The sequence below is a fragment of the Tachysurus fulvidraco genome, chromosome 24 (genome assembly GCF_022655615.1).
Source record: "Tachysurus fulvidraco isolate hzauxx_2018 chromosome 24, HZAU_PFXX_2.0, whole genome shotgun sequence".
Classification (NCBI taxonomy): domain Eukaryota; kingdom Metazoa; phylum Chordata; class Actinopteri; order Siluriformes; family Bagridae; genus Tachysurus; species Tachysurus fulvidraco.
In genome coordinates, this window is record NC_062541.1 from 3655649 (window position 1) to 3679358 (window position 23710).

Consider the following 23710-nt stretch of genomic DNA (forward strand, 5'->3'; position numbering starts at 1 on the left):
GTGCGACGTCCTACATTTGAATTCCTCTGGACTCCTGAAAGTAAGCAGAAAGTGGGTCTTGTTTCTATTAAATGTAATTAAATGTGATATTTTTTTATTGCGCAAAATCAGTACCACAGTCAGAGACAGAAACTGATCCGGGACATCATCTCAACCTGAATATGTCATCCAATAATCAGCTGAACAAGCCTGTAGTTGTAGGTTTAATTAATTAATTAATTAATTAATTAAATTCCCTAGATTCAGAGAGGTTGAGTAACCAAATCTGTCACCAATCTCTGGCCAACCGTCTGTTCTGAAAGAGAAGATTCACCCCCATCTTATTCTTTTTATACAGCCCAAATCTTTTTCATAGAGGCCATGCCTGTTTAATCGAATTGCATTTAATTAAAGTATTCCAAAAAGAAAATTTAATATCTGTTCAGATTTTATTTTGAAAATGTCTATTTAGAAGGCGGGGCACGGTGGCTTAGTGGTTAGCACGGTCGCCTCACAACTCCAGGGTTGGGGATTCGATTCCCGCCTCCGTGCCTCGGGGGTTTCCTCCGGGTACTCCGGTTTCCTCTCTCTGTCCAAAGACATGCATGGTAGGTTGATTGGCATCTCTGGAAAATTGTCCGAAGTGTGTGAGTGTGTGAGTGAATGAGAGTGTGTGTGTGCCCTGTGATGGGTTGGCACTCCGTCCAGGGTGTATCCTGCCTCGATGCCCGATGACGCCTGAGATAGGCACAGGCTCCCCGTGACCCGAGAAGTTCGGATAAGCGGTAGGAAATGAATGAATGAATGTCTATTTAGAGTAGTAGATAAATTATGCCTTCATTATATGCCTGTAGCTGTATAAGGACTCAATATAAAGGTAGTCACCTCTGCATACATTTGCTATTTTATTATTCCCAGCAATTAGATGTTTCAGTCTGTATTTGATACCTAAAGTTTAAGACTTGGTCCGGAAACATGCTTTGTAACTATTTCCATTTACGTACCACATACGTTTATAATCATGGTGAAGTTTTGGACGACTAGCTATCAATCTTCAGCTATCAAGTTGCTAATCCGTCATGTATATGAAGAAGATTCTGGCATTTTTCTCCATGGAAAATGTTTTACATTATTTTAAATCAATAGACCAATCAGTGGACCTAACATTCAATACAAAACTAGTACATAACCCCAGAAGAGTTATCATCTACAGCAGTAACGTCTGCTTTTATTCTTTCCCGTATTTGTCCAGTTGGTCCACATTGAGATAAGAGTGAATAAACACATGGTATTTTATGTCTTCAGTGAGATCTTAACAGGCATGAAAAGAGTTCCTGTGAGGTAAATGTAGGTCATTACACATAGAATGGATTTTTTTCATTAATTTTTTGAGAAATTAAGGTCAGTGACAGTGACAGTGACAGTTTTTCCAATGCATATAAACTGACCCAAATACCAAATGAATGGAAAATCCAGCATTAAGCAGTTTATAAGTCTTATCTGGCTTTATGGCTGCACAATCCACAGAAACCGTACTTGCGGCCTTTAACGAGATGCTTCATGCTTCTGAGTCAATGAAACCGTCAACCGTCCTTATCTTCCTTGACCTTTCAGCAGCTTTTGACAGTTAGTCACAAGACTCTTGTCTATCCACATGAGTCATGGAATTCATGACACAGCATGGCAATGGTTTGCTTCTTACCTAGAGGGAGGGTCATATCAGTTGACTCCATCACATCTGCTCCATTCAGACCCTCTGACACGGTGTCCCACAAGGCTATGTTCTGGGTCTTCTTCTGTTCTTCCTCTATACCTCTGTATCTATTCTCCTTGCTTCACATTGCTTTATTGACTCAGTTGTGCAGGTTAGATGGGATTACTGCATCACGCTCCTGGCATGTCTGTCTCTGCACACCATCCATCTTCTATAACTTATTCAGAAGAACAAGAACTTATGTCTTGTTTTTAACTCTTCCCAGGTCCTCACACATCCTGTTGCTATGTTCCCTTCACTGGCTTCTTGAAGCTGCTTGCATCTAACACTTATGCCTGCGTTCAACACCAACAATGAACCAGTACCCACCTACTTTATAGCATTAGCACACCCCACTCTTCACCCTGCTCTTAGCTCTTAGCGATGGATGTACTGAAGAGTGTCTGTCAATGGCCGTAAATTATGTTAGAGTCCTGTTGCTGTCTAACATCCATAGACATACTGTAATATCAGGTCGAGATCAGATGGGTGTGAAGGCCATGGCATATAATTTACATCTAATTCATTCTCAGGCTACATGCCATGTGGATTGGGGTGGGACATCCTGGAAGTGACAGTGTCTAGCACAGGGGTCGGCAACCCGTGGCTCCGGAGCCGCAAGTGACTCTTTCATCCCTCTGCTGTGGCTCCCTGTAGATTTGGAAAATAAATATTTAATTTAAATTTCTTTTATTTTAGTTAGTTAATTAAAAAAAAAATGTAATTCTAAATTCTAAGATTAAGATGCTCTTGTAACATTAAAATAAACCGTGTTTAATAAGTTTGTCGCTCAAAATACGCGTCATAACTGCCGACTTGTGAAATCCGACACAGAAGCAGACGCGTTCTTGGTTCGCTGCAGCCGGGAAGTTAAAATTTTGATGTCATGAATACGAAGAGGACTCGATTAGACGTTGAACATTTTATTTGAAAGTAACCTTCAACCCAGCGTCTTTTTTTGTTAAGGTTAGTTCAAACTGTTCAAAATATTTTTGTTTGCCTGCAGAAATAAAATTTCGTTTACTCGTTAGCGGTTCATTCATTTCATAAATGCAACACATTACAGTTTTTTCTATACTTTCCATAAAGGTAAAACAAACGATCTATGCGGTGTTATCTTTATTGTAGAAAGGGTTTTGTGGCTCCCTGTGTTTTTTTTTCTGTGGGAAACGGGTGCAAATGGCTCTTTAAAGGCGGGGTGTCGATTTTTGAGAAATGCTTCAGAAAACTGAGTCGGGCCGAACAATAAACAAAAATCAAAACAAATGTGTAGCCAATTAGCAGAAAGGGGCGGGGCTTGTCGATATGGGCGGAGAGAGTGTTCAGTGCGCATGTGTGACATTAGCAGAAAGCGGATTTAACATTGACATGGAGGATAAAAACAAAGAAAGAAAGAGAAGAAAGACTTACGATAAGGCAAGAAGTAGGACGTGTTAATATAGGATCAGCTTTCCAGCGCTGGAGAGAACTGAAGGAGCAGGAAGTTGGCCACATATTCACAGATTGGAGTTTCCCGAGTCAATAACTCCTGAGCTAAACGCTGTTACTACACAAATAACACCTCTTTTCTATCGTAGTAATGTAGAGAGGCAGCTACAACCGCGTTTTGTGTAGTAACAGCGTTTAGCTCAGGAGTTATTGACTCGGGAAACTCCGACCTGTGAATATGTGGCCGACTTTACTTAAGACGCCGAGGCGCTTTTTTCCTTCTCGATGGGTGAGTAACGTTGGTTTTGCTTTGTTACACAGAACTAATATATGCCTTTGTCCTTTACATGATTATGCTTGTGTGGCATTTTTACTTGTTTGTTTATCTACAATCGTATTGTTCTTCCCTTCAGCTATGATAAAGACACATTTCTTTCCGTTAGTCGCCTGGGTTACGTATGTATGTGTGGGCGGAGCTATCGATACAGGGGTGGGACCCATTTGGGTTAGGGGTGTGTTTGTTTTGGTGATTTCAAATGTCGACATTGGCTTTCAAACAACAGAGACCCCACCTTTAAGTGTTTAAGGTTGCTGACCCCTGGTCTAGCAGAACAGAAATGCCAAAGCATGCGAACCGAAGCTGCTCATATTAATTACTTTTCTTTTTACGCTTGTGGGCACGTACTGATTTCTACTTCGGCTTGTGGATGTGCGCCGTCCACCGTTTCTTTGTGTCCCGTTTGAGTGTTCACCTATTGCTTTGTCACTTTTGTGACACTTTTTCCTTGAATTTGTCACCTGTCTGTAACTAAAAGACTAGATGTGTGTTTTTCTTTTCATTTTCTATACAGATGGAAGGATTCTGTAGTACAGCCTTGGTCCTGAACAAAAGGTAATATGACTGATGTCTCATATCATCTTAGGATCTCTGGGTTCTGGCAAGAGTTCAACGGCCTCATACTTCAAGTTAGAGTCAAAGAGGGAAAATACAGCACCATTTGTATGATTTATTCCCTCTCATGCCTTGTTCTGTCTCGCATGCTAAATTATTTTGAACTACTGAGGCTGAACTGCAGTGCTTTTGCATCACAGAACAGATTTAGACCTTTGATCCTTTATGGTGATAAAATCAATCCCTTTTCCCCCCAAAGAGGACATTTTGTATTCTGTATGTTTTGTAATATACAGTACTACACTCGCTAAATTCTCCACCTACAAGATTTTTTTCCTAAGGACACAACTGAATCATTTCTCATATCCAAAGGGAAAAAAAAAAGCTTTCTTTAATGTTTACAAGAACGACGCTATTCCGAACACATCTAACACCAAGGTAGACTCTAAAAAAAAAATGGCACCCTGCCCTCGTGGAGGCCCACACAGGTACAAAACACCCCACATGCATTGTGTACACAACAGACACAGACTTACACACAAGGAAGAAAAAAACAAAAACATATTACATTTCAGGCAGGATGTACAGATATCTACATTTTTAGCAATTATAAATTAACATTGTGCAAACAGCCCCCCAGAGTCATCATCCTCGTCTTCGCCCTCATCATCCTCCCGGGTCTTTAACTCGGACCTGACACACGACATGGAGTCAAAGTTTCCATTAAGACACACAATAAAACACAATTTCTGTAACGACTTTATGTTTATATGACTGCATTAATGTGTCTGTGTTTTTTTTTTTTGTTTTTTTTTTAACAAACAGGGAAATGAAAAAAAAAAAAAGTTTTGATCAAGGTAAAATCGTTTGTTCGGAATTTTAATGGCTGGTGAGATTTCATGGCTTTGCAGTGATACACGGAAATCCTACGTCATACAGAGAGACTTTAAGTCGTTATACTAATCACCTTAAATGGCATCCTGACGAGCGGACGAGTGAGACGAAGGAGAAATCACAGACCGATCTGATTTGGCTTGATTCCCCATTAAGGCTTTGAGCCCAGGCTATATCTGTTTATTCTGTGTACAACTGAGGTCAGGCTATTTTTACATGACGGCCACGGGGGCGCATGTCCTTGGAGGGAAAACTGCATGTGTGCCAGTTGGCTTGTTGCAACAATTCGTGGTAATGCATTAACACGGCGATGCTTCCGGAGTTTCTGTTAATCTAGACTGTACCTTTGTAAATATGTTACAGGATAATCACAGTATAGCCTTTGTTTTACAGCAGCTCTAATCTTATAGCAAATTCACATCGTTTAAGCATCAGCATCACGTTCGATGCCGATTACCTCTTTACGGCTTTGACTAAATATCAATAGTTTAACGATAATTAACACTCACAGCCTTGAGATCGATCGGTAAAGGATACGTCCTGACTGATCCATTATCTGAAAGCTCCATTTTTTTTTTATTGAGTCGACACACAGCAGAAAGCTTTAGGCTGCTTTCACACTCCACCGTTTGCCTTCGCCGACAGAAGACATTTTACATGTAATGCTGTGGGATGCAGAAAAAACTCTGCTGCCACGTTTGTTTCTCTGGTCACAGCTTCCAAAAGTACAAAAGGTTCATATGATATGACATCGAGCTCCTTTCGACTAATCGGGTTACAAGTCGTGGGTGATGCAAGAAAATCATGGATCTTGTCACCAGATTTATTTTGAATTGACTTGAACTGCCCATATTTCAAAGTTTTTCTTTCTTTCTTTCTTTTTTTTTTTTTCTTTTTAGCTCAAAACAAAAAAATCGTCGCTGTCGGGCGGAATCCTCATATCTCCAAAACCATTCTTTTTCAGGAAATTAAAAAAACGCTGTATCTTATCCGCAATGCACAGGGTTTAGTCCGCGTCCCAGTGAATTGTCTTGCGCTTAATTCCTGTCCTCAGACGAACACCAGAACTAGCGGGGGTCAAGATTTTTTTTCTTTGAGCCCAGTGTTTTGAAGACATTTACCTCAGAACACGTGTCGAATCGTTTTGCGACTCCTAATCTCGAGGATATGCCGCGAAGCTCTCCCGCGGAGTGAGGAAGAGGTGGACAATTGAAGTGTCCAATGGAGTTAAGAGATTTGCGCTCAAGCTATTTTCAAGACTTTAGACTGGTTAATAACGTGTAAAGTAACAGACCCACGTGGGGACTGACCGATAGCATCGATATGTGAAAAGATATGAAACCGACAAAATTTGGACATACGAGGTTTCCGCCCGACAGCGACGAAATGATGCTGTGACCAAGTGTGAAAGCAGCCTCATGTACGGTCCACGTGTCCGGCTCAGAAAATGCCGTCGTTCGTTTCTCTCAGGGTCCGATAGGGTCCGCATTGCGATAAAGAGAACAAAAACACCGGAGCTAGTTATGGATAATTATTTTTTTAGATACTTTAGCTTTGAGCTTTAGTCTTTTCACAAGAGTTAATCATTAAATTATAAACATTTATAATCGTCCCAGCTTTAGTCATATTAACAATGTTAATTGTCGATTAACTGATGAACCAAACCTGAGGAATGAGGAAATAAACACGTATTTTACAAGTTTATCTTTTTTTTTTTTTTTTTTTTTTACATGTATGGGTGAAATAAAGGCACACCCTCAGAACTGCAAGATTAGATCGCTCGGTTATTTGTACTGAGCTTTGTCTGTTTGAGACTTATATATATATATATATATATATATATATATATATATATATATATATATATATATATATATATATATATATAAAACAACAGCCGTAATTAAACCTGACAAGTTACACAAATACCATCGAGCGTCTTTCATTTTCCAAGACAACGATGAGGATAAAATTAGAGACAGTCATTTGATTATTATATCCTTAGTCACAATTATTTAAAAGACTTTAAATACTTAAGAATCTTTCATAATTGTGATTTGGCTTTCAGAACCAATCTATCGTCCGAACGGACCCCGAAACGCCACCAGAGAACCTGCGATATGAGTATTCGCCTTTCTTCCATTCACACATTGGTGTGTACATCGAGGAATGATCCGCAGGCTCAGTTCACAATTTAATGTACGGTCCGGGTTTCTGTGTCCATCAGAGGTTCATGTTGTAAGCTTTATTGAGGCTTTTGTATTCTTTTTTTTTTTTTCAGCATGTCTTCGTTCAGGTCCCAGGTCCATTTGCTGAAGATGCAGCGGTGGTGTGATGATGTGGTGTGTGTGAACATGTTACAACCAAACATTTATTTATTTATTTTTTTCACATGAGATGGACAGCTCATGGGTGTAGAGTGATCACTGAGGTGCTCACACACTCATCCACATGACACACACATTATGCATGCACGCACACACACACGCACATACACGTTACACCTATCTCGGTGCTGCTCGCTCAGATTGTGGACTCAGAGCCCACAGAGCCCGCTCTCGATGCTCCCTCGCGGGTCCTGATGGCACACCATCGGCTCTTCGGCTGCTGTGCCGTTGGCGCCGCTGGTACCTTCCAGTGACTTGGAATTGAAGTTCAGGCGGTCCGTGCCGTTATGGCAGCTGAGCGCCAGCAGCTGCTTCTCCTCAGAGCTGCAGACGGCCGTGTGCGTGACGTCCGGCAGCCTCAGCTTGGTGGAAGCAGCTTGGACGTGTTTGTTGTTGGACACCTGAGCCGTGTTGCTGTAGGTGTGACGGTAGTCTTCGTCGATGTCCTTCCCCCGCCAGCGCTTCCAGAACTTCATAATCTCAGACTGAACCTGGTGGAAAATTGTACAGAGACGACAATAATAAGGAAACTTGTCCATCACAGTGCGAATTCCCGCCTGCGAGCCAAATTAGAGGTTTATACGTTTTGCATCATAACGTATGTTTTGTTCTTATACATTATTGTTTGAACGATTTAAATGACTTGTATTGCAGACACACCACATCATCTGAAGCTAATTACAGGACACCGGATTTGTTCTGGTAAATATAGCTGACGTTATAGAAGACATTTTCAACATCTTATCATTATGTACAGTGACGCACTATACCGTCTAGCCGAAGGTTTGACAAACCACGTCGTTAAGCACCTCTATTTGTTCATGGAAGCGTTTTAATGCTGGAACAGGTTTGAAACTCATAGTTCCAATGAAGGTCAAATATAATGCTACAGCATTCACTCTTTCGAGATTATTCCGTGCGGAGAAGTTCGGGGAAGGATTCTGATGAGTTGCACAGGATTAGATTTCGTAGAAGTGATGCATGTGCTACCAAATTAACCATCAGAGTTAACCATCTGCTTAAGGTTTGCTCAACCAAACCACAGAAAGTTTAACTGTTGAAAGGAATAAAATAAATTTGCAGAAATGTGTTTTACGAATAAGATTATGATTAATGGGACCTAGATCATTTATATAATTATCAGTGATGTACCGATCCGATATTTTGGATCGGTATCGGCGCCGATCCAAGCATTTTGAGTGGATCGGGTATCGGTGGTGCGTGACCGATCCAAATCCGATACCCGTGGTAATGTACGTCGGAACCATTATATGTGGGTGGGACAGGACCCACACACTTTTTTAAGACCAATAATATTGCTCCCGCCCACTTTTACCGTCTCTATTCATCGCGTGTCTTTTTTTAATTACTTTTCAGAGCGCCAGTCGAATCCATTCTGCTTGAGGAATTCCCTAATAAATTAAGATCCATTCCGCGTTTTACCTACAGCATTGACCACGCTCCTGCTTCCTGAAATCCATGGGCGTAGGAACCATTATATGTGGGTGGGACAGGACCCACACTCTTAAAAAAGTGTGTGGGTCCTGTCCCACCCACATATAATGGTTCCGACGCCCACTTTTACCGTGTCTATTCAGCGCATGTCTTTTTTTTAATTACCTTTCAGAGCGCCAGTCGAATCCATTCTGCTTGAGGAAATCCCTAATAAATTAAACTCCATTCCGTGTTTTACCTACAGCATTGACCACGCTCCTGCTTCCTGAAATCCATGGGCGTAGGAACCATTATATATGTGGGTGGGACAGGACACGCCCACTTTTTTATTTGCTTACATCATAGACTATTGCTTGAATTTCTAAAAACACTTATATATTAAATTACATTAATGTTAATAAATATAATAAATTTTATGGGAAATATGTTGCACAACCGCCTGCGACAGACAGGCAAGTTTAGCAGGCGCCCTTTCCGTTTACCTCAGTGCGTTAAACATGTCGCTTATTTGGGTGCAAGGTTTACTGTTTAATACATTTTACATTGTGTTTCAAGAGTTCTAATTTAAGATTCACTTTAAAATATTGCCTTTTCTTCAGAAAATAATTTTATTTAATAATTGCAGTATATATGGTTTAGATTGTTATACCACTAACTGTTAAAAGTACTGTTTGCTACTGCATTAATACTTTTTTAAGGTTTCTTGTGTTTTCATTTTCAATGGGCATTTTTATATTTCTTTGCCAGAAACAAATAAACCTTAATAACTAAGCGAGTTGTACACATTCTTTAGTTTTTAAGGTAGAAAAGAACACAGATATCGGATCGGTATCGGCCGATACCGGCAAACGCTGGTATCGAGATCGGATCGGAAGAGAAAAAGTGGTATCGGTACATCCCTAATAATTATCACATTTATTTAATGCTCATTATTTTTGCAAGAGGTTTCTCACAACCTTTGAGCATGTTTGTGTGATCAGATCTCACCGGTTATACAGTTCAGTTTTGAACAGTTCTATTAGAGTTAAGGTACACTGATAATACCAAGCATCACTAGCAAGACCTTAAACAGCTAATACGCTCGCTTCCGTGCTTTGACATGCTCTGAGGCAGGAAATAGATTTTTTTTCTAATAGAGTTAGAATTCAATTGTAGATAGTGTCCCAAAGCAAAGTGCAACACATGGTCATCACTTTTCTCCTGTAAGTCACAGTAACACTGAATTTTGGCCACTCGTCGTCATCTGCGAGCTCACGTACGTGGTAGACGGCAGCTGATGGAAAAGATTTGTTTTGCACGTTAGCCTTTACCCTCCCTGGTCGGTCGCTATAGCGTGATTCGGAAGCGCTGGCTAGCGAGTGGGATCGGCAGATAAACAAATTATGATTAAGTGATAGTGTTCGGCTCACCTCTTTGTTGACAAAGCAGTAGAGGATGGCCACCAGCAGCCCCTGTAACCACAACACATGTAAGCACAGATCTGTGGCTGAAGGCTGTATTAGTGAGAGCCAGGACAGTCGAGGAACACAAAGCTCAAGGATGATTAATTATATTTGAAGTATCATCATAAATCAAAGCATGCACAGACAGACCGAGTCTCTAGGCACTAGAGTAGATAAAAGATGCTGGATTTTAGTCTAGCTTGGGGTTAGCCAAGCTTTCAGAAATAATTTGAACACACAAATAATATAATAATATAATCTTTATTTATCGGGGGGGGGGGTCATCTGGGAGGCATGCTACAAGTCTAAAAACAACAAGACGCAGCAGATATATACCGCCTAACAACCCCAACTATGGTGACCTCTGCATAGACGATCTCAGACATGTATCCAGAAGGGGCTAAAATGATCAAATACTGTCATAGAGTAGCATCGTTTAAATAGGAATCTTCTTTCATTCATTCATTCATTCATTCATTCATTCATTCATTCATTCATTCATTTTCTACTGCTTATCCAAACTTCTCGGGTCACGGGGAGCCTGTGCCTATCTCAGGCGTCGATTTCATCTCACATATGAATGAATTTCAATAAATGGTATGGACATTATGTACAAGGGAAAAACCGTGTGTAAATGTGGGATAAATGAGTGTGTTCAAGGTCATAAATAATATAACAATAATAAAACATAATATATCAGACATATGAATTTAACCTTGATCTGTTACTTCCATACTGTACATTGTGTTGGAATGAGTTAGAAGGCATTCCTTTGTCACCTGGAAGGAGTTGAAGACAAGGTCGATGAAGAGTTTGGTGAGCCGCAGCGTGATGGCGCCGTTTGAGGTAGACTCATCAGTGACAAAGGAAAACAGGACCAGATGACTACCAAGCAGTGGGATGAGGGTGAGGGTGGACTTTGCGAGCCTGAAGGGCATAGAAAACACAAAGGGGGTAAGACAGTAATACAAACTTAAGAAAAGTCTGAAGGTCCTTTTAACTGTGAAATAAATTGTCCCCCTATTACATAATCTATAAACTAAACACTTAAGTTCAATATTTAAAATGTGTACAATTATATTTTGGCTCCTTTATCTGAGCCATAGAACGTTTGAATTTCTGGCCTTGGCACTCAAAGGACATTATTTACAGTCTACTTATTTTTTATTTGGATTAAACCCCGTTCAATTCAACAGAGTAATAACTACAAAGAACTAGTAATGTAACGTAGTAACGGTGGGAAGTGATTCTCATGGCTTGCATTTTTGCACACCAGAGGGTAAATGTGAACTCATTCATTCATTCATTCATTTTCTACCGCTTATCCGAACTTCTCGGGTCACGGGGAGCCTGTGCCTATCTCAGGCGTCATCGGGCATCGAGGCAGGATACACCCTGGACGGAGTGCCAACCCATCACAGGGCACACACACACACTCTCTTTCATTCACACACTCACACACACTACAGACAATTTTCCAGAGATGCCAATCAACCTACCATGCATGTCTATGGACGGGGGGAGGAAACCCCCGAGGTACGGGGTAGAACATGCAAACTCCACACACACAAGGCGGAGGTGGGAATCGAACCCCCAACCCTGTAGGTGTGAGGTGAACGTGCTAACCACTAAGCCACTAAGCCACGGTTCCCCCTGTGAATTAATTGCTGGTAGGAATTAAAGATGTGAGCAGAAACTGAAGAGCGTTCAAAGGAAAACAGTATGAAGAAGGGATTCCACGGACCTTCAAGATAGTTACATACAGTATATACAAAGACAAAAACACTCTAAATTAAAAAAATGTATTTAGTGTTTTAACATTGATGACATTGCCTAATAAAGCAACAGTTTTTTGCTGTGTATACTGCTGAAGGTCTTCCATTAGAAGATCAATAATATGGGCGACCAAAAACACGATATTTGACAAATTACGATGGAGACACTCACCGGAACTTGTAGTCAGAGTATCTCATTTGGTGAGCCCTCAGCTTGGACACAAGGATCTTAATGATGCGTATGAAGATGAAGAAGTTGATCTGAGCACGGGAGAAAGCAGACACGAGGTTAAACATCTCCAGGCCCACGTTTACCACCATTATGTCACGTTAAGATAACACAACCGTGACATCTGTTTGCTCAGATGGCATTCACGCGTGGAAAGCTGCAGGAGCATGCGTCGAACGTTCGACACTCTGTTTAATGTATGAAATGGGCAGGAAGTGTGACATTACTACAACGGCAAACCTTCAACCTCTCAACCGTTCCTGTGAGAATCTGAGACTTCACCACACAACAGCTGTGCGAGAGAAGAAACCGAGGTGCGTTTGCCAAATGTCTGTCTCAGCCACTGGCACTTAAAAGCAGTGAAGTGGTTCATGAAAGCCATGAAATACATCAAACTGTAAACACATCTGAGTTTTCTGACCGCTGACGACGTGTGGCGGCTGACCTGAGCGTTCAGAATATCGTCATAATGCGTGGGTGTTAAAAATGAGCCCTGTGAATTGGGTAGCAATGAGAATGAAGCAAATAGAGAAACCATGTAACAGTTAGTTTGCCTTTCCACCGGTTAGAGAGCATCACTGAGCCGAGTCTGACGTCACTTACACAGTGACGTGTCACGTTACACAGCAACGTTAGCGCAGCAGCGGCAAACACAAACACAACAACAATGGCGGATGTTGCTTTACTGTTAATGCTCATGGCTTTGTGAACTTACATCGGCATCCAAACGCGGCGAACCTAACGTGTACGTGCGGCTCCGTGTAATCTGTATAAACGGAGGTTGTAATCGATAAAGTACATAACGTTATTTTATCGTTAACACAGAAAAAAGTTAGCCTTAGCATGTAGCTACCTACCTATTATCATGTGTGCTGATAATGTATCATATCGCAGTAAAGTAAAAGTGTATTAAACATTAGTATACTTAAGGTACCTTATCAAATGCGCTAACTGTAGCCCCGCCCACAGCTCCTGACGCAAGCAGTTCTTAAGTCTAGACCAGCGACGTTTTAGTGCTACTTAAGAACCACTTTTCCTGGTTCAGAGCCGGTGCTTTGGCGGTCGAAACAGAAAGAACTGGTTCTAAATTAGGCTTCGAGCCTGCACACAAACTGCCTTGGTGTAAAAGGGGCAAAAGAGCACTTCAGTTTTGCAAGAACTGATTAATACCAAGTAGGTAACTCATTTAGCTATCTGTGCCAACAAGTACCAAAAGTGTGTATTTGTACTTACACTCGTGCTGAAAATTTTTTTATTGATGCGTCTCTAATGACGGCAATCAGCGATTGGGTCGGATGTAATGACTTAAGTGCTGCAGAGTCAAAAGTAGTCCATTAAACAATTTGACACCATTTCACTCCGTAGCCTCAGTGATTACAGGACAGACGAGAGGACTGTGTAATCGCACGTTTCCTGTGGCGCCGCTTTATGTGGAGTGCAGTGCACGATCGGCTCAGAGAGGTGTTTAGCTGTTAGACATTTCACACAATAATCATGTTTGAGTAGCTTTATTATCCATATCAGACCGTTTGATCTGCACATGCAACTGAAGCTGAAGGACTACGAGTGACTGAAGCGCTGATTAACATAAAGTGATAGAAACAGACAGACTCTCACCAGCACTGCCAGTAGGATGGGGGAACGAATAATCCACCAGTACCCCATGTTTATGTTCTGCTCCCAGCAACTGAAGACAGAAGACATTTTGCATACATTAGATAGCTCTTCTTTTCATTCATTCATTCATTCATTCATTCATTCATTCATTCATTCATTCATTCATTCATTTTCTACCGCTTATCCAAACTTCTCTGGTCACGGGGAGCCTGTGCCTATCTCAGGCGTCATCGGGCATCGAGGCAGGATACACCCTGGACGGAGTGCCAACCCATCACAGGGCACACACACACTCTCATTCACTCACACACACACTACGGACAATTTTCCAGAGATGCCAATCAACCTACCATGAGCAAGAGAAACTGTGCATGTCGGAGGTGGCAGGAAACCACAGCACCATGAGAAAACCCACAAGGGTATGAGAACAACAGAAAATTTTGCACAGAGAGCAAGTCAAACTTTTATCTGAGACACAGCAATGCTACCCACTGCACCACCATACAGCTTATTTTTATGAATGGAACATCTAGAAGTTCCCTCAGAACTCGAGAACATTAGCAATTACTTAAACAGAGCAAGTCATAAAGTGATTAAACTTTCTAAAGTAACATTAAAATGTTAAATGGCTATAGACTGAAATTCTGATATTACTTCTTTTAAGGAAATTATTGTATTTAAAAAAAAATAGCTTAGTGGTGGCTTAGTGGTTAGCACGTTCGCCTCACACCTCAAGGGTTGGGGGTTCGATTCCCACCTCCGCCTTGTGTGTGTGTGTGGAGTTTGCATGTTCTCCCCGTGCCTCGGGGGTTTCCTCCGGGTACTCCGGTTTCCTCCCCCGGTCCAAAGACATGCATGGTAGGTTGATTGACATCTCTGGAAAATTGTCCGTAGTGTGTGAGTGAATGAGAGAGTGTGTGTGCCCTGTGATGGGTTGGCACTCCGTCCAGGGTGTATCCTGCCTCGATGCCCGATGACGCCTGAGATAGGCACAGGCTCCCCGTGACCAGAGAAGTTCGGATAAGCGGTAAATGAATTGGCTCATATGTTATTTTTAAAGCTAGTCATGTAAAAAAAAAGAAGCTTTGAGCTGCATGAGTTTTTGCAGACCCCAGGCCTGTGGACAAGCCCTATCATCAGACTTTAGCTACTGATGAGCAGGATTTTGTTGCTGAAACCCAGTGGGGGAAACTCACTATGGAAAAAAGTATGTGGCAAAGTGACAAGACATGGTGTAAATCCTGCCTCAGACCCAGTGGACCCATTATGTCATATCTCTAACACATTCTTTGTCAACAGAAGTTGCTTCACTATGATAAAATGCACTTCACAGATAACAGGCTTTTTAAAGACAGGGACAGTCTAGACTCCAAAGGTGAAACGAGGCCAGACCGATCCACAGGGAGGTTTATATGAAAACAGCAGGTCCTAAGAGCAGCAGGTGGGCTGAAGAACGAGCAACAGTGCATGCCAACTCATCCTCATCACCATGAGAGTGAATAGATGCAATGTGCAGGTCAGACCTGACCCAAAGACGAGAGAATGCACAATGACATTTAAAGGACTTATGTAACAACTGAACAGACTCCAAAACTACTTTCAGCTCGCTTCTTCTTCCAGTCTTCATTTTTTATATTATAGTGACAGATGAGCTTCAGTGTCATTACCCAGGAATGCAGATTATCATACAGACCAGCGCTTTTAAACTTCTGCAGCCAAAGACGTGCTTCCGACCTAAAAGGTTTCGCTGAATCGTTTATTCCAAACAAAGTTACTGCGTTTAATGAAACAATTTGAGAAGAGTAACTGAACAATAAGCTGAGACTTGATTTATTATAAACCCTGATCTTTGTAAATGGCTCACCACAAATCACGGTACCGGTGCTAACAGTGCTACGCTAACAGTGCCAGGTTCGGTACCGCTTTTATTACATCATAAAATAACAAGACAGACATCCTTATTTATATTACTAATAAGTAAGCAAAGAGTAAGCGTTAGCCATAGAGTGTAATTTACTTCCTGAGAGCCATCCAGAGCATAAGAAGGGCCATGTGATTTACAGGCTTAGCTGCAGAAACTGTGAGAACGCAACACGTTTTTTCCCAGCTAGTCCTTCAAAAGACAAGCAGCTTGTCTGCCCAGCATCACTGTCACAGGCAGAGTAGTTACCATGACGTAGCTCATGTTCTTGTGCCTTGTAAGTCTTTTACGTGCTTGATTTGTTATACAACAGCTGCTTCTGAGGCAGAGTGATCGCCCTCTGGCTTTGGGCTGCGTCCAGAAACAAAGTCACACTGGATGCTGTTTTAAACACGTAATGAAGTCACTCGGCATCTGACAAGAAGCACTTCACGATGTTCTTTCAGACAGAAATAGAAACTGATATTAATTCTGAGAAACACTCTTAAAAAATAGGTTACATTTAGATCCTTATACGGTTCTTTGGTTTGCTTTCCAAGAGGAACCCTTAAAAGATTCGTGGTGTTTCCCTAACACAAAGGGCTCCTCTGTCCTGAAGACATCTCTGTCAGAAAAAACATTAGGTTACAGACCTCCTTAATGCACACATTCATTCATTTACTACCGCTTATCCAAACTACCTCGGGTCACGGGGAGCCTGTGCCTATCTCAGGTGTCATCGGGCATCGAGGCAGGATACACCCTGGACGGAGTGACAACCCATCACAGGGCACACACACACACACTCATGACAATTTTCCTAAGATGCCAATAAACCTACCATGCATGTCTTTGGACCGGGGGAGGAAACCGGAGTACCCGGAGGAAACCCCCGAGGCACGGGGAGAACATGCAAACTCCACACACACAAGGCAGAGGCGGGAATCAAACCCCCAATCCTGGAGGTGCGAGGCTAACGTGCTAACCACTAAGCCACCGTTTAACTGACGAAGTGTTTCTAGATGTATTAAGAACTTACTTCTCGTTCTCGTAGATATATTTCACGATGACCCAGGGTAGAACAAAGATCAGTGGTGCTCCTGTTGGAAAGAGAAACAACACAGGACACAAACATTATTTTAAGATCAATCAAACCTATCTTCAAGCAAGGAAACCATTATATCTGAGCGGAATGAGAAAATACTAATTATTAAAAAAATGTACACTAGGGGTGTATCTGAATATTTGGGCGGAAGAGTTGCAGGGTTTTTTTCCCCACAAAAGTCACCAAGTGAGAGGTTTTTATTTGGAAAACAAGATGGTACTCTGGTTAAAGGTGCGGTGCACGACGGTTGAGAAATGCTTCAGAAAACTGAATCGTGCTGACTAACAAAACAGATGTGTAGCCAATGAGCAGAAAGGGGCGTGTCTTGTCAATATGCGACGGAGAGAGCATTCAGTGCACGTGTCTGACATTAGCCCTCTGCCGTTACCTCTGCCCCGGGTTCTAGGTGTTGAACGTCGTCTTTCGCGTGAAACGGAGCTGAACATTTCACGGTACAACACACAGTACTACAAAAACACATCTGTATTACCATAGTATTACTCATTGTGTTCATTCATTGATAAAAATCTCCCCTCGGCCAGCTGCCCCAGCAGGTAATAGTTGCCTGGGTTACTGACGTATGTGCAGGGCGGAGCTATCAATACAGGGGTGACACCCATTTGGCTTAGGGGCGTGTTTGTTTTGGTGATTTCAAATGTCAACATTGGCTTTCAAACATCGTGCACCGCACCTTTAAGATTAAATTCGAACTGGAGTGATGTAGCTAAGATTAAAATGTCGAAGTCAGAGTTAGCACACCATGCTAACACTGCTAGCGATTCTACAGCTGTTTTGAGGGGCATCGTTTGGATTTAAATCGGAATAGAGATTCATTTTGAACACGCTACACATATACAGATATGTATCGAATAGAAATATTTCCAATAGTCAAGATCTGTTCTTGTGTTAAAGCCTCGATTCTGTGAACAGGCTAGATCAGTGAAGGCCTCACCCCAGCCGATACACAGGTAGATGCTGAAGTGGTTCCCTTCAGTCAGCACCGTGACTGCCAGCAGGTTGTGCAGGTAAATTCCCTCCACTAGCAGCCAGTGGCTGTTTGCTATGATACTGTATTGCATCATCACTACAGCAATCCTACAGCCAACATCCATCTGTAAAACCTAGACAACATACAAGGTAAACAGTACAAATGAACAAAAAGTCTCTACTCAGAATATAAAATATAAAAGGAATGTAAAAGACACGGTTTATAAAGAAAGTGGGGAGAAATTACGGCGCTTTGGACGTCTTTAAGAAAGACTTTAAGAATTGGTGTCTCTGAATGCGGCGTTATAACAATAAAGGAACTGCTTTGTAGCCTTGCTGTGTAAACAGTATGGGAAATAACATTCACAAACAATATTTAATTAACACTTCCTGTTGAAAGCACTGCCCTGATTAACCTTATTGTAACTAACAATTAAAGGCAATTACGCAGTATTACAAAGGATGTTGTTTTGATTCCTCCCTCAGGCCGAGACAAGCAAATGACCACAAATTTAATGTATTAAGCTGCAGGAATGTTTGTCGGATACGGCTAACAGGGGTCATACAATTACAGTGTGTAGAAAAACGAAATAAACGATTATAGACCTCATGCTCTATATATATATACATTGGGAAGTCGTGGCCTAATGGTTAGAGTTTGACTCCGGCAATACCACGACTGCATCAAATAAAAGCGTCAAAAATGGTGTCCTCTCGAATTACAGTGGAAAAGGACAATGATAAAATGTACTGCATTAAGAAACATGGTGGATTCAGACCTCGTTCCTGACAAACAGGTCCATCTCAAGGTCCGTGGTGGTGCTCGGGTTGATGTTGGGTTTCTCCAACAAGGCGTCTTTGATGAAAATGGTGGCAGCTCGCAGGATGAAGGAGGCAAACAGGTTCATGTGAATGTTGTTCCTCATGCAGTGCAGCTTCCTGAAAAATCATATATTTTTGGTCATTCTGGAGCACAGGGATGTTTTCCTGACCACAGGTGATAAAGTCAAACGAGGGCATGTACAAAGACAATATGACTGGAACTCCTCTTATTAACCCTTGTGGAAAACCCCAAAGTAATATGTACAGTATGTCTATTTAGTTTATCATCACACAATGGTGTTGACTGTAGGACGTTTATGGCTCCCCATGCACTAATAATCCATAGGCACGACTTACCTGAAGGCCACAAGGATACCGAGTGCCAGCACCAGCGCTCCCAGAGAGAGGGAATAACCAACAGTGTATATGATCCTGAATTTACTGAGGACCGCAAAATAATATTGCTGTAAACAAAAAAAATCAGATATAGTCATACATACATACATACATACATCATTTTTTTCCCAGTACATAAATGCAATGATGTTTCACTAAAGCATTTTTAGACATACCGTGTCGTTCTGGGCCCGATCGTTATTTTCACACTCGTTCGCATTCTTCTGTTTGGCCCACTGACCATCAGCATTGCACTCCAGATGAACCAGGCCATGTTGGACTGGAAAACACAAAGAGTCATGATGCTGTTGCGGAAAATGTAAAGCAAAGATTTTGGATCATTTTTCCGCTCATGTACGTGTCTCACCTTTTGTGTGCCAGGGCAGGTACTTGGGGCAAGGGACGCTCACCGTGGTGTTGGGCAAACCGTCCGGCCAGCAGGCGTATTTATCAAACGTCCTATTGCACACAAGACCTGCAAAACAAAGCCATGTATAACCAAAGGAGTCAGAGATCACGTACGGTTCCCACCTAATCTTTATACTATACTCTGTCTAAACAGGTCTCTTGATATGGCAGGCATTTATTTCCAGGGATTGCTGAACAGCGTAACAGATATTACGTCATCGGGTAGGCGTGGCCTATTTGATTATCTAACCCTAACCCTAACCCTAACCGTAGTTTTTGGTTGTTTATTTATTTATTATTTAAAAATAAATCTACCTGCATGACTGTTTTGTCCTTCGTAGTATGCTGTTTTGTTTTGTTTTTTGAAAGAGGGCCTTTTTCCAAGACATCTGGAAACACGCCCCCGTTACGTTGTGATAACGAAACCCCTGGAATTTAGTGCCTGCCCTCTTGATATAATGAGACTCGAGTACTACAATTCACTCCTGTATGGTGGGTGTCTTGCTTGATGATACATCCTCGGATCTAATCCAGAATACGGCTGGCATAATGTTGTGCCACATTACAAAACCTCGGTAATGATCAAATACCGAAAAAGTAGCTCAAGCCTTTTGAGTAACAGCTATGACATCGTGGCTTAGTGGTTAGCACGTTTCCCTCACACCTGCAGGGTTGGGGGTTCGATTCCCGCCTCCGCCTTGTGTGTGTGGAGTTTGCATGTTCTCCCTGTGCCTCAAGGGTTTCCTCTGGATACTCCGGTTTCCTCCTCCGGTACAAAGACATGCATGGTAGGTTGATTGGCATCTCTGGAAAATTGTCCATAGTGTGTGTGTGTGTGTGTGTGTGTGTGTGTGAATGAGAGTGTGTGTGCCCTGCGATGGGTTGGCACTCCGTCCAGGGTGTATCCTGCCTCGATGCCCGATGACCAACGTGACCCGAGAAGTTCGGATAAGCGGTAGAGAATGAATGAATGAATATTGAACATTTCCTTTCTTTCTTTTAACACTTAAACTTCTAAAACCTGTTTGTTTCCAGATTTCTGGACACAATTGTACTGTTTTTGTTGGATATACAGTATGGGCCATAAAATTGCCTCTATGGAAGAGCATCAAAAGAAAGAATCTGTTCTTAAATAAAAGTCTGATCTCTAATCAGAGGGTGATTTCATGGTGCTACAGAAGCCTAGCGGGTAGCGTGGACTTCAAACGAGGTTAAAGGGACTTTGATCAGACCATCACTCCTGCTAGTCACAGCTCTGAGAGGAAACACTGAAAGAAGCTCACCTGTGACTGGTGTTTCTCTGCTGATATTCTTGAGACACTCATCTTGGTAATTTATCCACTCTTTCATTAAAAGTTTCATGGACATGGTAGAAGACACCTGTGAGACATGCAGGGACGATAACGCAACGATTAACAAGACACCGAGTACCGTAGGACCGAATTCTACGCTAATGCTTTTATTGCTGAAACAGATAGAGGTAAAGCTGTGACATTACAGTGGATTGTTTTGGAGTTAAATAAGAGGCTGGTGATGTAGTGGCTGTTGATCGCTGCTATAAAGTTGTTATTAACAGGACCTTTGCTTTCATGTCTACTGTGTGTCTGGCGATACACACATTTCTTTCAAGTTGATGTCGTTTTCTTAAAGTTGCGGTCTCCGTTGTTTGAGAAACGCTTCAGAAAACTCGGTAGTCGGGACGACAAACAAAACAAAAAACAAAACCAACGTGTAGCCAATGAGCAGAAAGGGGCGGGGCTTGTCGATGTGGGTGGAGAGAGTGTTCAGTGCACGTGTGTGACATTAGCAGAAAGCGGTTTTAACGTTGACATGGAGGATAAAAACAAAGAAAGAAAGACTTACGATAAGGACAAGAAGTAGGACGTGTTAATATAGAATCAGCTTTCCAGCGCTGGAGAGAACTGAAGGAGCAGGAAGTCGGCCACATATTCACAGGTTGGAGTTTCCCGAGTCAATAACTCCTGAGCTAAACGCTGTTACTACACAAATAACACCTCTTTTCTATCGTAGTAATGTAGAGAGGCAGCTACAACCGCGTTTTGTGTAGTAACAGCGTTTAGCTCAGGAGTTATCGACTCGGGAAACTCCGACCTGTGAATATGTGGCCGACTTTACTTAAGACGCCGAGGCGCTTTTTTCCTTCTCGATAGGTGAGTAACGTTGGTTTTGCTTTGTTACACAGAACTAATATATGCCTTTGTCCTTTACATCATTATGCTTGTGTGGCATTTTTGCTTGTTTGTTTATCTACAATCGTATTGTTCTTCCCTTCAGCTATGATAAAGACACGTTTCTTTCTGTTAGTTGCCTGGGTTACGTATGTATGTGTGGGCGGAGCTATCGATACAGGGGTGGGACCCGTTTGGGTTAGGGGTGTGTTTGTTTTGGTGATTTCAAATGTCAAATGGCTTTCAAACAACGGAGACCCCACCTTTAAGCAATGTATAGATTTGGAAAATCTTACTGGTAAATAACACCACTGTATGTCGGCTGGGTGTCTCATTACCCAGGCAGATAGAGCTGGAAAAACGTCTGCAGGGACAGACGGGTCGTCGGCTTTTCTCACAATCTTATATTTAATTCGAGTGTGTTTTATTCCTCTTATTAATAATTCATTCGGTTCCTTTGTAAATTTAATCTGTCGTTGATATGCAGAAAGCGTGAAGACGGATTTCGAGGTCTTCAAAAGGCTATTTAGAATGGAGGGAGACAGAGAGATATTTAGGCTGACCTGGGTGCAGGAGAAGAAAATGAACAGGCCCAGAAGAAGCGCCTGTGACATCCCTTAGTCGTGGTGCTGCTGACGTTAGGTGGGGGACCTGAGGGTGGCTGAGGTGGGAATCACCTCATAGGAATCCTTTAGGGGTTACCACACTGCCTAAACTGAACACACACACACACACACACACACACACACACACACACACACACACACACACACACTCACTTGTAAAAATCAGCACTCATTTTAAATAATATGAAAAGGCTAATCATCATATTTTATATGTCCAACAGTGCTGACATGCAGATCTTTAGTCAGATTAACAACTGACTTCCACGTTTGTCTAAGAAAACACACTTGCTTTAGCTTGTTTTCACAATAAGATGCCTGTTCGCGTACAACTGGACATATTGTGTATCTTCATCTCTCTGCTTTCAGAAACCCTAACACCTGTGGATGCACCAAGAGAGAGTATGAATTGAAAAAGAAGATGGAATCGTACAGAAATGACAGTCATGCAGTTATCATTATTTGGGACCAAATACACAAGAGGATTGTGTACTAACTAAAAATGAACGATGGCTAAAACGGCTTGCTTACTCTTCACAGGAAAATGAAATATATTAAACAGACTAAAACGCTTACATACTTTAATCTACTTAGACTAACATACTTGTTGTTCTGATATACATATGGGGAAGTTGTGGCCTAATGGTTAGAGAGTTTGACTCCTAACCCTAAGGTTGTGGGTTCGAGTCTCAGGCTGGCAATACCACGACTGAGGTGCCCTTGAGCAAGGCACCGAACCCCCCCAACTGCTCCCCGGGCGCCGCAGCATAAATGGCTGCCCACTGCTCCGGGTGTGTGTTCATGGTGTGTGTGTGTTCACTGCTGTGTGTGTGTGTGCACTTTGGATGGGTTAAATGCAGAGAACGAATTCTGAGTATAGGTCACCGCACTTAGCCGTATGTCACGTCACTTTCATATGCTCTCATTTGTTCATTTAATTTTTAAAAAATTTGATATCATACGCATCCCGTCTCCCTGTTCACGGTGGGCAGATGTTCCTGATGGGTTTACTCATGAGCGGAAGTCAGTATTAAGTTTTGCTCATGTTAAGCAGTGTTAAGTCATGAAAATGTTCCCATTACTTAGTAAGAAAGGTTTCGCAGATTTACAGTATGGAGTGAAAAGCTCACTGAAGCAGTAACGTCGATCCAGTTCTTGTACCTCAAAATGTCAGCGTTTATACAGCGTGAGGTCACATTTCACCATCATACTGTATCTGTCATAAATAAAGTTTCTAAAAATGACTATCCGTCGTTTATCGGATCGGTTGAGCCGAACACGAGCACGAAATGATCACCCAGTTTAATTCAGCAGAGCGATCGGATGGAAGAGCATCCAAAAAAAAAAAAAAAAAAAGACAAGAAAATGAAACACTCCAGAAATGTAGCATCCAGTGTTGGTGCAGTCTCTGGCTCTGTGATGGTGTTTA

The 23710-nt window shown here is 42.0% G+C and overlaps 1 protein-coding gene across 3 annotated transcripts in view; it reads right to left on the reverse strand.

Annotated features, from left to right (window-relative positions):
* Positions 1–4419: 4419 nt before the first annotated feature.
* gcgra (glucagon receptor a) overlaps positions 4420–23710 on the reverse strand; it is a 69398-nt gene continuing 50107 nt past the window's right edge. For 2 of the 3 annotated variants that reach the window (XM_047808118.1, XM_027176548.2), the window contains exons 2-14: positions 22222–22373; positions 20753–20849; positions 19429–19536; positions 19238–19341; positions 19023–19129; positions 18623–18782; positions 17809–17977; positions 16791–16851; positions 13852–13921; positions 12178–12266; positions 11010–11157; positions 10198–10239; positions 4420–7824 (exon numbers count right to left, since the gene is read on the reverse strand). In XM_047808118.1, the coding sequence (XP_047664074.1) occupies positions 7483–7824; positions 10198–10239; positions 11010–11157; positions 12178–12266; positions 13852–13921; positions 16791–16851; positions 17809–17977; positions 18623–18782; positions 19023–19129; positions 19238–19341; positions 19429–19536; positions 20753–20849; positions 22222–22272 (1548 nt within the window). In that variant the 5' untranslated portion in view covers positions 22273–22373 and the 3' untranslated portion in view covers positions 4420–7482. The remainder of the gene's footprint in view (positions 7825–10197; positions 10240–11009; positions 11158–12177; positions 12267–13851; positions 13922–16790; positions 16852–17808; positions 17978–18622; positions 18783–19022; positions 19130–19237; positions 19342–19428; positions 19537–20752; positions 20850–22221; positions 22374–23710) is intronic. The other variant, XR_007139408.1, reaches the window with a different exon arrangement.